Genomic DNA, 13,181 nt, shown 5'->3' on the forward strand with positions numbered 1-13,181 from the left:
GGGAGTAGCGTGGTCCTCCTCTCTGAAATCTCACCCTCAGGACGAGAACTGTCCTCACCTGTGAAAAACTCCTCTACTCCACCTCAGGCAAGGTGACTCCATGCCCCAGATCTCCCTCCCACCATTAGAGTCACTGCCCAATTTAAGCCCCAGCTTGTAGATGGAGAGTTGGTGAGACTCTGGGACGGGCGCCCCAGTCTGCCCCAGCTTCTCTTGGGTAGAGGGACTGCGAGGGGGTTGTTTCAGTAGTAAGGTGCATTTTGAGCTAGTGGTTTATTTCGAAATTCATGGATCGGCAGCTACGACATAACAAGTTGTCATCGTCACCGGTGTCAGAATATCTGGAAGCTGATCGGGGTCCTAAATAACAGCCCACTCATCTGTTTGTAGGACAGACAGCCAGGACGGACGCTCTGAAAACAAGATCCCTTCCCGTTCGCTGCACATTGTCTTTCAACCAGTTCCAGGAAGTGACCTGACAAATATTGATGAGGCCGCTGTGAACCGCAAACACCACTTTCCTGTGGGTAGGAGGCGACACAGTCCTGAAGACCCAGGGCCCCCAGCTAGTGGCCTCGCTCTGTGAGTATCATTCTGGTGCCCAAGAAAAAGGCAGGGCAGCAGCTATCCCTTGCCCTCCCATGCCCATCTGTCTGTCTGTCTCTGTCTCTCTGTCTGGCTTTGGTGGGAGGGATGGGAGAAGTGAGTCCCTGGGGAAAAGATGCAACCATGGACTGCCTCTGAGTCTTAAAATAGGAACTTCAGGTTTTTAATAAACTTTTACAGAAAATTTGGCCTTCAAGAATTTTGAGAGAGAAATCCCAAATATTCCTGGCAATTAGACAAGAAAACAGAACAATACAACCCAAAGCAAAATGACAATGTTGCTGTAGCAAATTTGCTAGAAACTCTGTTGTGTGAAACGGGTCGTGCTTAAGAGCACTGGTCTGGAATTTGGATATTGCTTCTGCCTTTTACTGGATGTTTGTCTTGACCCTGAGTCTCAGTTCCCCCATATGTACAGCAGGGATGACCTTGTGTCTTAAGGTTCTCATAAGGATTAATTTAAATTACATAAAGCAAGGGTTTCTGAACAAGGGCACTAACAGCATTTGGGCAGGACCATTCTTCATTGCATGTGACTGTTCTGGGCATTTCGAGAACTTTTACATGCCTGTGTCTCACCCATTTAATGCCAGTAGCACCCCGTCCTCTAGTCATGATACCATCCCACCCACTTCACACACACCCCTCCTCTTGCATTTGTTGGGAACTAGTGATACAATGTATCTAACATCTCCAACATTTAATATACCCTTAATAAATGGGAATATTATAATTAACGAATAGAGTTCTTAATTTTCCTCTGGGATCTTTCTGGAAAATGAATTAAGAAGTGAGTTGGTGTCATTATACCAGCCTCGGTAGAAAGGGAAGGAAACTACCGTTGCATTTTTTCCAATGCACAGGAGCTTTATACATTGTATGTCATACGATCCTTAAATGGCCCCACTCCCGTTATCATTTGCATCGTGCAAGTGGAGACACTGAGTTTCAGAGCTGCTTCTTTGCACAGTATCACCCAGTGAGGGACTGCAGAGCCTTGATTCAAACCCAGGCCCCTGACTTACAAACCAGTCCTCTCTGGGAAATAGATCCTTCTGCAAGTCTGGGAGTCCTTGGGGTGAGAAGGGTAGAAAATGGTGGCGAATTCAATGGGATAAAAAAAATAATGAAAAATAGTTTCATCACAGTCCCATTTCTTATTTTACCTAGGGACAGATTGATTTTTAAATTGTTCTGTATCTTCCAAATTTTCCATCAAAGCAAAGTCTGACGTGTGTAGAAGCTGCCACTGACAAACCCACACTGAGCCGTGCTGTTTGGGGGAGGACGTGGCCTTGTGAAAGTGCCTGCAGGACTTTGACCAGCAAACGTATGTCAACATAACAGATAAAGAGACTACATTCCTCCCTCCCAGACGGCTGGCCTTTGCAGTTTGGCAGGGCATTTAGGGCACCAGGGATATGCCACTTGCAACCGTGTGATCTCTCCTGCACTGCCACAGCATTTGTAATTGATCAGAGGTCACTGGTTTAGGCAAAAAGTATTAAAGGTGGCCGTTAAGACAGAACTTTATCAGGACAAATGAACAACAAGGATCTGGGTGTCATGGAGCCACGGGAGGGTCGGTTTTGATCGGAGCAGGAGGACGATGCTCCCTTTACCAAGGACATCAAGGTCTGGGAGGGTCCAGATGGCAATGTGGCCATGCGTCCTCTGTGAGGACAAGCAGACATCGGGGGCAGGGGCCCTGAGAGTAAAAGGAGGGCTCTAGACATGGGGTGGGGCGAGCATTGTCCACACGGCAGTTTCCCTCCAGCTGGGGCTGCATCCTGCCCTGAAGCAGGGAAACTTCCTGCTCCTGCACCACTTTGACCCCCTAGAGGAGGACCCACATGTGTTCAGCACATTTTATAACAAAATTAATCACAAGAGATACTGTATTAGTTGTCAAAGGCTGCCTTGACAAAGTACCACACACTGGGTGGTGTTTAAACAACAGAATTTTTTCTTTCTCGGTCCTGAGGCTGGAAGTCCAAGATTCCAGGCCTCTCCCCAGCTTCTGTGGTTTGCTAGTGATCTTTGGCTTTCCTTGGCTTGTGGAAGCATCAGTCCAATCTCTGCATTCATTTCCACATGGCACTCTCCCTGCGTGTGTCTCTGTGTCTAAATTTTCCCTTCTTATAGGGACACCAGTCATGTTGGTTTACGGGTCCACTCTAATGACCTCATCTTAACTAATTACATCTGCAAAGACCCTGTTTCCAAACAGGATCACATTCTCAGGTGCTGGGGTTGAGACTTCAGGTATGAATTTTGGGCAGACACAGTTCAACCCATATCAGACATCTTCCTAAACCCATGTGTTGGGGAAGGTGGAGGTTTCAGCTGCTCCATGTGACAGAAGGTGTTCCAGGTAGCAGAGGATGGACAGGGACATGGAAACCAAGTCCATCCCTCTCCCCGCTCCTTCCAGGCTCCACCCGTCCTGTTGCTTCACCTTCCCTCGTGGGCCCGATGGCTAGTCACCCATCCACACCACAGCCAACGCAAGACCAAAGAGCAGGGGCACGCCTCCTCCTTGCAGGGCCTGACTGAGGCTCTGCATATCACCCTCTCCCTCCCAGTGGCAAAAGGATAGTCAGCAGCCATGACTACGTACAAAGGGGGCCCAGCACCACTCATGGCCACAGTGTCAGGAACACTTGCCTCATAACATTCTTCCCAACTTGTAGTCACATGTTTGCTTATTTAGCTATTGAGTGCCACCCCACTAGTCTCTAAACTCTGGGAAAGAAAAAAGAAGGGAGGGAGGGAAGGAAGGAGGGAAGGAAAGAAGGAAGGAAGGAAAGGGAAGGAGAGTGCAGGGGAGTCAGGGAGAATAGACTATTGAAGTTGTATTTTTTTTTTAATACCCTAAAATCCTTTACTCAACCCAATCTTGTAGACCTGTCAATATGTAAAGCAGATTAACTGAAGCCTTGGAGGAAAGTGTCCAGAGTCCTAATTACTTACCCATTGCCTTGTCCTCTGCAGTGGCCTTCACGGCACCCCTGTGGGAAACAGTTGAATGGTGGTGTTTATTGTATAAGCACATGAAGCAATATGCACAAGAGTGACGTGTTTACCATCTTGTTTGCAGAGGATGGGGCCAGCTTGGCTCTGGCTGCTGGGAGCAGGGATTCTGGCCTCCATCCATTGTCAGCTTTTTCCTGCCCATGAAGATAAGACTCTGGTGGTGCCTCAACCCCCCAGCCATCAGCTCTCAGACCCAGCCCCTGCCTACCACAAAATCACACCCACCATTACCAACTTTGCTTTGCGTTTGTATAAGCAGCTGGCAGCAGACACCCCAGGAAACATCTTCTTCTCTCCAGTGAGCATCTCCACCACCCTGGCCCTGCTCTCTCTCGGGGCCCAAGCTGACACAGCAACTCAGATCTTGGAGGGACTGGGCTTCAACCTCACAGAGATCCCAGGAGCGGACATCCACCAGGGCTTCCAGAGCCTCATGCACACCCTTAACCTGCCCAGCCCCAAACTTGAACTAAAAGTAGGAAACTCCTTGTTCCTAGACAAGCAACTAAAACCTCAGCAGCACTTTTTGGACAAGATCAAAGAGCTGTATGGAGCTTTCGCTTTTTCTGCCAACTTCACAGATTCTGCTACAACTGGGAAGCAGATCAACGACTATGTGAGAAAGCAAACGTACGGGCAGATCGTGGACTGCCTCCAGGAGTTCAACCAAGACACGCTCATGGTTCTCTCAAATTACATCTTCTTCAAAGGTAAGGGCTGGCTCAGACAGAATTATTGCCACCTCCTCTGCAAATAAATGCTCTTCCCTCAGAGAGATAGCCAACAGGTTCTTTGCTTGCTAGCCCCTTGGGAAAATCTATGAATAAAACAGAGTTTCCCCACCCTGCGTTGCTCAGTCCCAGGTGGGTTGGAAATAACTAGAGAGTAACACAACTCAGTAGACAGTGATGCTCTTCTTGTATAAGTATGGGTGCCATGGGGCTCTCAAAAGAGACACCCCATCCAGACTTGGGGAGGAGGGAAGGCTTCCTGGAAAAGGAGTCGTCTAAGCTGAGACATGGAGAATGAGCTGGAACTACTCAGGTGAAGAGGCTGTGGGAGAGATGGGGAAAAGAGGGTTCAGGTTGAAAAAAACCCAGCATGTATAAGGGTTCAGAGAAAGGAGATACCACTGCATTTTCAAAGAACTGAGACAAATTTAATTCACCTGGAAGCTAGAACACAATAGAGGGATGCCTAGCAAGAGTGCCGAAGCAGAGGTAAGCAGGGGCTGTGTGGAGGATCCTAGGCTTTATCCAGGGAACCTCAGAATTGCCGGCGTTTTAAGCAGTGGAGGTCATAATCACATCTATTTTAGAAAGATCAGTCTGGGTATTATTTGGAAACTGATTTGGAGGGGAGTAAGAGTGGGAGACGAGAAACAAGTTAGGAGCATCTCAAAGTGGTCCAAAGTAAGCGTGATGTGTCCTTGAATAAAGTTGTGGCTTTGGAAGTAGAGTCAACATACTTGGTCATTGATTGGCTGTGGGCATGAGGGATGGGCTGACCCCATCACCAAGACCTGTGCTTTCAGGAGGTGGTTGTGGGGGCAGACTATAAGAAGCAAGAGAGAAGTCACATGAACGTGACTGAGACCTACAGATTCTGCATTCTAACTATATCTTGATGGGCTTTTGCATTATCCATTGAATTTTATTAACTTTACCCTTTTTTGGACATTAGGGAGTTGAGGAGGGTGGAGGAAGAAGCTCCTGAGGTTCTCTGTGGAAGGCTGTTGTCTAGAGGCAGCTGGCAGAGAAGGATGGGCTCAGCACTTGCAAACAGCCTGAGCTGTGGAGCCAGTAAATTCGCCAATCCCAGCTCAACCACTTAATGGCTCTGCAGATTGAGACGTTTAAATAAATTCACAAAGACTCATTTTCCTCATCCCTAATACGAGGATAATGCTTGTTTCTCATTAACTTTTGTGATGATTTAAAAGAGGTAATGCCTCACATGTGAAAGGTAATTAGCAGACGGAAACACCTTTTGGCTTCTTAAAAGCTAAGTTGCTCTGAAGTGGAACAAAATTTTAGGTCATTAGAGCTCAAACTCTGGTGACGTGCTCTGGTGGCAGAGCCAGGACTAAATTCCAGCCTCCTGCTTCTAATCCTGCTTCTGTATCCATACCTCTTCTCTGTCTCATACTTATACACCCAAGAAGGAGTCACCAAACCAGCCTGGCTTTGTGTATTTCTGCCCAGAGTTGCCCTCTTTGGAATGTGTTCTCATGGTTTTTTTATGGGTTTTGTGTCATAAGCCAAGTGGAAGCATCCTTTCAATCGCTACCAGACCCACAGGCAGGAGAGCTTCTTTGTGGAAGAGAAGACCTCTCTCCACGTACCCATGATGCACCAGAAGGAAATGCACAGATTCCTCTATGACCAGGAGGTGGCTTGCACCGTCCTCCAGATAGAATACAGCGGAAATGCGCTGGCGCTGATCATCCTCCCTGATCCAGGGAAAATGGAGCAGGTAGAGGCCGCTCTGCAGCCAGAGACCCTGAGAAAGTGGAGCCAGGTGCTCCTGCCCAGGTAAGTGCAGAGCAGAAGGACTCTGGCAGACCTTTCTGGGGAGCTGGAGCAGGTTGGTCAGCTCCAATCACAAGAGCCCCTCTTGCAGGGCTGGCTCGCTGTCTTGCCCTCTACTAACTGTGATCTTGGGCAATTTTCTCACCTCCTTGGGCCTCAGATTTTCCCAACTATAAAAATAAGGACATGATACCTGCCTCATTGGGTTACCCAGAGGATTAACTGAGTTAGTACTTATAGAGAACTTAGACTGGTCCGTGGAACACAGAAAGTGCCCACCGGGCATTGACCGTGATTACACCTGCCTGGGTGTCTGTCTTGTCACACCCTCCTTTCCTGTTGCTTCCCTCTTTCTCCCCATAATAATTTAGTGCCAGAAGATGGTTAAGTGTAACCAAAAAATCAGATCAAGGACAGTTATTAAGGATAATCATGACTCCAACAGAATAGTGTATTTTTTTAAGTATCTCTTTTTTAATTAAAAAGTTTTTTAAGAAATTAAATACCAAAGAGAGCACTGTAAAACTCAAGGTGCTGATTTTATGTTATCTCTAACCTATCTCCTTCCATCTCACTTGCTTTTTGTCTTGTGGTTTTATCACAGCAATTTTGGCTTTTTCTAGTTTCCCTAGACCCCCTTCTCCAGCTAACCCCTTCTTGGGGTGCATCTTATTTTATGGGGTCCTCCGGGATAAAGTCTAGTCCTGAGTTCTAGTTTCCTCTTGCTGCATAACAAGCCACTCCCAAACCAACTGGCTTAAAACCACCACCTCTCTTGGTCCTGTGGGTGGACTGAGCTCAGCTGGGTGGTTCTCATGTGTTGGGGTTGGATGGCAGGTGAGGCTGGAGCCATTGAAGGCTCCTTTGCTCATGTGTCTGGTGCCTGGGCTGGGCTGGCTGGAAGAGATTAAGGCTGAGCAGGCATCTCTCTTTCCCTGCAGTATCTCCACCAGGCTAGCTTGGGCTCAGCAGCTCAGCATGGTTGATATTGTTATATGGCAGCTAAGGGCTCCAACATGGAGTGCTCCAAAAGACAGGAAGAGAAAGCTACCACTCTCTTAAGTCCTAGGCCCAGAGAGTAGCACCATGTCACCTCTGCCTTATCGTGTTGGTCAGAGTAGTCACAGAACCCACCCAGATTGAAGGGGAGGGGTCATCTACACCACCTATTGGTGGCCGTCTTCAGTCCACCACAACCTGGTAGGCACCTGCCCCCTTCTTGCCCACAGGTTTCTTCTCTCTGTGCCCCATCCACACTGAGGTACTAGGGATAGAGAAAGCTTGTTTTGTGTTGGGGCAGAGATTAAAGCACCAAACGGAAGAGACACAGGCCAAGGGGAGAGGCCAGGATTTAAGGGCTTATCCCTGTTGTCTATGAATCTACATAGCTCTTGTCAGTTGCTGATTTCAGTCCCATAATTTCTGGCCCCCTCAGGGTGAGCCTGCCCATTTCTCCCATTGCAGGAGGGAGTACCATAGAATCTTCTAGACCAGTAGGTTTTACCTCAGGAATTTGGTTTGATGTCTTCTCACTTTAAAAAAACAAACCAGTTCACACTACTCTTTTTTTTTTTTTTTTTTTTTTTCTCGTGACCGGCACTCAGCCAGTGAGTGCACCAGTCATTCCCATATAGGATCCGAACCCGCGGCGGGAGCGTTGCTGCGCTCCTAGCGCAGCACGCTACCGAGTGCGCCACGGGCTCGGCCCCACACTACTCTTTTAAACCTCAGATGCTTCCTGTGCCAGAGAGTTACAATATCATAGTGGGCATTTTCACAGACCATCAGACACAAAGACTTCAGACTCTGCCAGGTTTCCTTCCATTCACATGAGAGGAAGGTTAACTTGCCCTGGGGGATCATGCTTCCTGGCACATCATTCATTTTTTCATTCACAGCTGTTGAATACCTAGTGCATGTGGAGCTCTCTATCAGACGCTCTCTGCTAGACTCTGTTCAAACCACCTCCACCCCTCTTGCCTGGGGCCTTTGGACAATTTAACAAGTCGGCCAAGATATGCCTCCACTTCTGTTAGGGCATCTGGACCCTCATATTGTCCAGGAGTTGAAACCAGCAACAATTCTCTAACCTAAATTAGATTCTCTAATCTGAATTCGGATGCAGAAGTTTCCAAATTGGTTATGAACTAGTCAAGCTTGCAGGTGCCCTGGCAGTTGTCAGACAATAACTAAGGAGGAGAATCATCCCAGGGAGAAAAGAACAGATTTGCTGTGGGTCCAAAGAAATTTCTGACCTTAACCCAGGGAATGTGGCAATCTGGTGGTAAAGTAGCAGAAGGCAGAATTTCTGTACTGATTTGCGGCTCGCACTTCACACACATCAGATCCTCACAACACCCCATGGAGTGGGCATCCCTATGCCATTTCACAGATCAGGAAATGGAAGCTCAGGCAGGTGAGAGAGGATGCCAGTAGGTAGAGTTAGAATGAAGTCCAGAAGTTGAGCCAACAGAACTTGTTGATGAATCACATACAGAGGTAGGAAAATGTTCACAGTATTTCACTTGTATGGTCATGATGTGGATTCAATCAGTTAAGCCTCACAAAAACCTAGTCAACATCTGGCACCTAGAAAACTCTCCATAATGTGATGAAGACATTCAGCTGTGCCAGGAGTCTTCTAAGATCCAAGATATATTCTAGGAGGCCTGATGAGAAGGTAGCTCTGTGTATGACAGTGGAATGTGCTGCCATGACAAGTAGTGTCCCCTCACACTGGGGTCACTTCTCTCTCCCCCAGCTCAGGCTGCCAACAGACAGGGCGAGAGTGGAACTTATAATGAGATAACACCATCTCTCTGTCTGATTCTCTCTCCAGTCTGTTGGATTTGCATTTGCCAAGGTTTTCCATTTCTGGAATATATAACCTGGAAGAGATACTTCCCCAAATTGGTCTCACCCACATATTCAGCTTAGAAGCTGACTTATCAGGAATCACTGGGCAGCTCAACAAAACCATCTCCAGGGTAAGGTGGTGAATGTGGATGTGTGTGGATGTGTGGTGGGGGGTGTCTCTGTCCTTCAATGTATGGTGCATTTGAGTGTCAAGTTGCTGTTCTTTTTCCCATTCTGATTCTTTAACACCACAATTTTTAAGACTTTTTCTCATGGGCAGCTCCCTTTCCTCCTCCCCTTCTGCTATATCTCTGTATTCTTCAGTGTGGGCACACAGGGACCTGAATAGAGTAAATGTTTATTTGGGGTCATCCACGGAGCCAGAATTTCTGCAAGTGTGGGATAGCTTTGTTGTTATTCCTGATGCTTCCTCCTAGGGCAGCAGTGAAACTCTATCTGCCTTTGTTACAGCTATAGGGAATAGAAGGGCATGAACAGCAGGTATAACAGTCAGCTCTGCTGCAGTAACAAACACCCCCAAATCTCTGTACCTTACCTCGATGGCTTGTTTCCTGTTCATATTACAGATCAGCAGCAGGCTACTGCCATCTGCTACAGAGCTGCTTCACGTGTCTTCTTCTTTCCAGGATGGAGGTTAAAGGAGAAGCCTCTGTCTGAGATATACCATTCTCACAGCAGGGGGAAAAGCAAGAGAAAATGTGCAATGCTCCTAATACTTCTCCCCACACGGGGCCTGAGTCATGGCCACTCACATGCCATTGGCTGAAGCAAGTCCCACAATAAAGACCATAATCAGTGGGGTGGGGTCGTGTTCTGCCCCTGCAGGAGGCACCACAAGTCACGTGGGATAGGCGAGGATTGATAATCCTCTATCAGGAGGGGAGTTAATGTGTGGGAATGATGGTGCGATCTTCCACAGAACGGAAGGCACCAGAGGCCCTTCCCTGAGTTTTCATCATCCTTTTCATTTAGGGGAGAGTCGTTCATTACCACTTGAGCCTTTGAGTCTCTGTTAGGAACTTTGTAAGGAAACTATTCCGTCTTTTTGGGAAACATGAACTGAGGGTTAAATGTGCAGCCAAGGCAATAGGGACAGTGTCGTGTGTGCATGTGCAGTGTGTGTGCGTGTGCATGTGCGTGTGTGTGTATATGTCGAGAGGGTGAACAAGAAGCAAAAAAAATAGTTTAGCTTTTTAAAGAATTTCTTTCACAGAAACTTTACATGCAAGATTTATCTTTCTAAAGAGCTTTTTAGAAATGAAAGAGATCATTTTTCTTTGTTTTTTTAACTTTTTCTAAAGCCTTAGAAACCTTTCTTCCTAGGAAATTATGTGCAAATGAGGTTAAAACAAAAATAAAAGGAGTTTCTCGCACAGAGGCCAGCAGACGGCTTGGCACATCAGACATGCTGGTTCCACTGAGCTCATTTTGAAAACCGCTAATTTAGGCTGAGCAAGCCATCTTAAAGATGAGAAAACTGAGGCTTAGGGAGGTTAAGTGCAGCTTGTAGTGGAAAATGACACCCAGGCCCATGCGGGGTGCACCCAGGTGCTTGAGATACGCTCCTGCAGTTGCTGCTGGGTTTTGCAGCCTAGTGCATGCTCAGGAGGCTCAGCCCTCCGCAGGTGCATCCATCTGTCCAAGAGCCACCTGCACTGTCAGGGTGAACCCTCAGGGCTTGACAGAGGAGAGACAATGTGGAGAGGAGGGGAATGAAATAAAGGCTCCTGCTGCTTCCTGGGCAGGCAGGGCCTGGGGGCCTGGTTGGGTGGCTCTGCCTCCATCTTCACAGTGATGCCACTGAGGGCGGTGTCTGCCCTCAAAGCCTCCTGAAGTCATGCTGTCTCTGTCCTCTCTTCTCTCCTTCTAGGTGTCACACAAGGTGGTGGTGAACATCAGTGACAAGGGAACAAGGGTGGGGACAGCCTCGGGCCTCCTCTCCCAGCCCCCATCTCTGAATGCAACATGGACCCCACGAGCCCATCTCAACAGACCTTTCCTGCTGCTCCTTTGGGAGGTGACCACCCAGAGCTTACTCTTCCTGGGAAAAGTTGTCAACCCAGCTGCAGGGTGACCATGCGGGAGGCCAGAGGTGTCTTAGGTCTTCCCCAATCAAACAGGAAGCGCAGCCCCAGCCTGTACCGTGGGGCTGCTGTGTGGACCAGTTCATCAATGTGCAAGGATCCTAATAAAGTTGACCCTGGGTTTTCTGAACACTGACGAGTGATGTATACAGGGTGGGCCAACTCCCAGAGCAGCTTCTAGTCACTCACTCTATGATCATCTCAAATCTGGGGTCAACTGTGGTAGAAAGTTGAAAATGAGAACAGCCCTCATGCTGTGGCCTCCTGGGAGACGTCCATCACTGCCACCACCCCTGTAGATATCTGCCAAGTGGTCTTGGGGTAAGGGTCATGGTGGAAGTCACAGAGGACATCAAAAGGAATAAGTGGCTGATCCCTTCACAGTGGCCGATCTGGGCTGTACGTGGCCCAGATGTCAGGGGCTGGATCACCTTGAGAGGAGGTTGGACCTGGGGCAGGACCTTGGGACCAGGGGCTCTAAGCCATGCTGTGTGAAGAGAGGGGACACGAGGATGGCCCGTGCAATCACAGCTCAATTCAGCACAGGTTAAATGCAGGCCCCAAGAAAAGAACATCCGAGCCCAGGGGCAACCCCAAGACTAGACAAGTGGGAGTAACATGGCCAGGAGGGATGATGCGCATAGAGCCAAAGCATGCTCAGCAGGGTGAATTTGGGGCCATCAGTTGCGATGGAGCATCCTTTAGAGGTCAGAGTCTACCCCCCCGGATGTGCCCCTCCAGGAGGCATCTGAAGCTAGTGGGGAAACAGAAAGGGGCGCCAGCTTAACTGTGTGTATGTGCCACATGTGCAGCAATACCCATCACCACAATGAAGTCCTTGCTAAGACTTAGAGGCGTCTGTAGGAGGTGCATGTCTAGGAAGGAGCCATCCCCAAGAGTGCCACAATGGGAGAAACCCCATCCCCATCCCCACCCCAAGGAGGTGAGACTTCGGTCTTGAAAACCAGGTAGTCTTTCAATAAAGGGGGAAAGCATAGGACAGTTTGGGGGAGGGCAGGGGAAAGATGGACATGGACAAAGGCCACTGGAGAAAGAAAAGAAAATGTGTGTTCTGATGAAATAGGAGAAAACCAGCTTTGCAGCAATCAAAAGCTCAAAATAGGGTCATGGTGGAAGGTGTACTGGGGAGGTATTCAGAGGTGAAAAGTTGGAGGCTCTGGATGCCAGGGTGAGGGGTGTGGACTTGATGCTCAGACAGTGAAGAGTAGCTATAGGCCTGTGAGCAGATGTGGATGGGGACAAAGTGGGAATGGGAACTTCTGACAGCTGGGCGTGGATGAGACTGGGTGGGGTGAGGCCAGAGGAAGGGGCCAGCCAGGAAGGACGCACCAAGTGGTCCATGCGACCACGCTGCAGGCAGGGTTGTTACAGCACGTGCATTCACGATCTCAGCACAGATTAATGACACACCTCCTGGGTGCCAAGCACTGGGAACGCAGCAGTGGACAAAAGAGACATAGCCCTGCCATCACCGGCCTGACATTGCAGTGTGGGGAGCAGACAGTAAACAAAACAAGTAAGTCAAATATACGCCACATGATGGCAGCAAGGACGTGTTCCTCGTGGTCAAGAATGTGCCTGGGAAGGTCTCTGTGGTGCACCCAGAGGGGCAGCTGGACCCTCTGATGATGGTAAGTTGCAGTGCTGGGTGCCGAATCTGGGTTCCAGCTGTAATCACTGCCTTCGTCCTTACTGATGCCGAGAGACAAACACAACCAGAAGATACTGCCCCATCTTCTCTTCTGAAAAAGTGGGGTCATCAGTGATTGAAAGGTATTCCTTAAGTCTCACAAAAGCGTGGAACAATCCTTCAACGCCTCCATCTTCTGCATCCAGTGCCGCATAGGGAATGCACTGTTGAGACATGCCCAAGGCTCATTGTGTGGTAGACACCATTGTAAGCAGTTGACGGACATCAGCACACTCACTGTTCCCAGCAATCATGAGAGGCAGGTACGGCTACATCTGCATGTCACAGGTGGGGAAATTGAGAACCTGACTCCCAGGGTCCGAGGAGGTAAGAGAG

At 48.6% G+C, this 13,181-nt stretch overlaps 1 protein-coding gene across 1 annotated transcript; it reads left to right on the forward strand.

Moving 5' to 3' along the window:
• The first annotated feature begins 529 nt into the window (after nt 1-529).
• SERPINA11 (serpin family A member 11) lies at nt 530-11,249 on the forward strand. The gene is made up of 5 exons (XM_063089504.1): nt 530-582; nt 3,707-4,352; nt 5,903-6,176; nt 9,013-9,160; nt 10,921-11,249. The coding sequence occupies exons 2-5, from the start codon at nt 3,710-3,712 to the stop codon at nt 11,122-11,124; spliced, it is 1,269 nt and encodes a 422-aa protein (XP_062945574.1). The 5' UTR covers nt 530-582; nt 3,707-3,709; the 3' UTR covers nt 11,125-11,249.
• Nucleotides 11,250-13,181: the final 1,932 nt, after the last annotated feature.

Source organism: Cynocephalus volans, chromosome 3 (assembly GCF_027409185.1).
Source record: "Cynocephalus volans isolate mCynVol1 chromosome 3, mCynVol1.pri, whole genome shotgun sequence".
Lineage (NCBI taxonomy): Eukaryota > Metazoa > Chordata > Mammalia > Dermoptera > Cynocephalidae > Cynocephalus > Cynocephalus volans.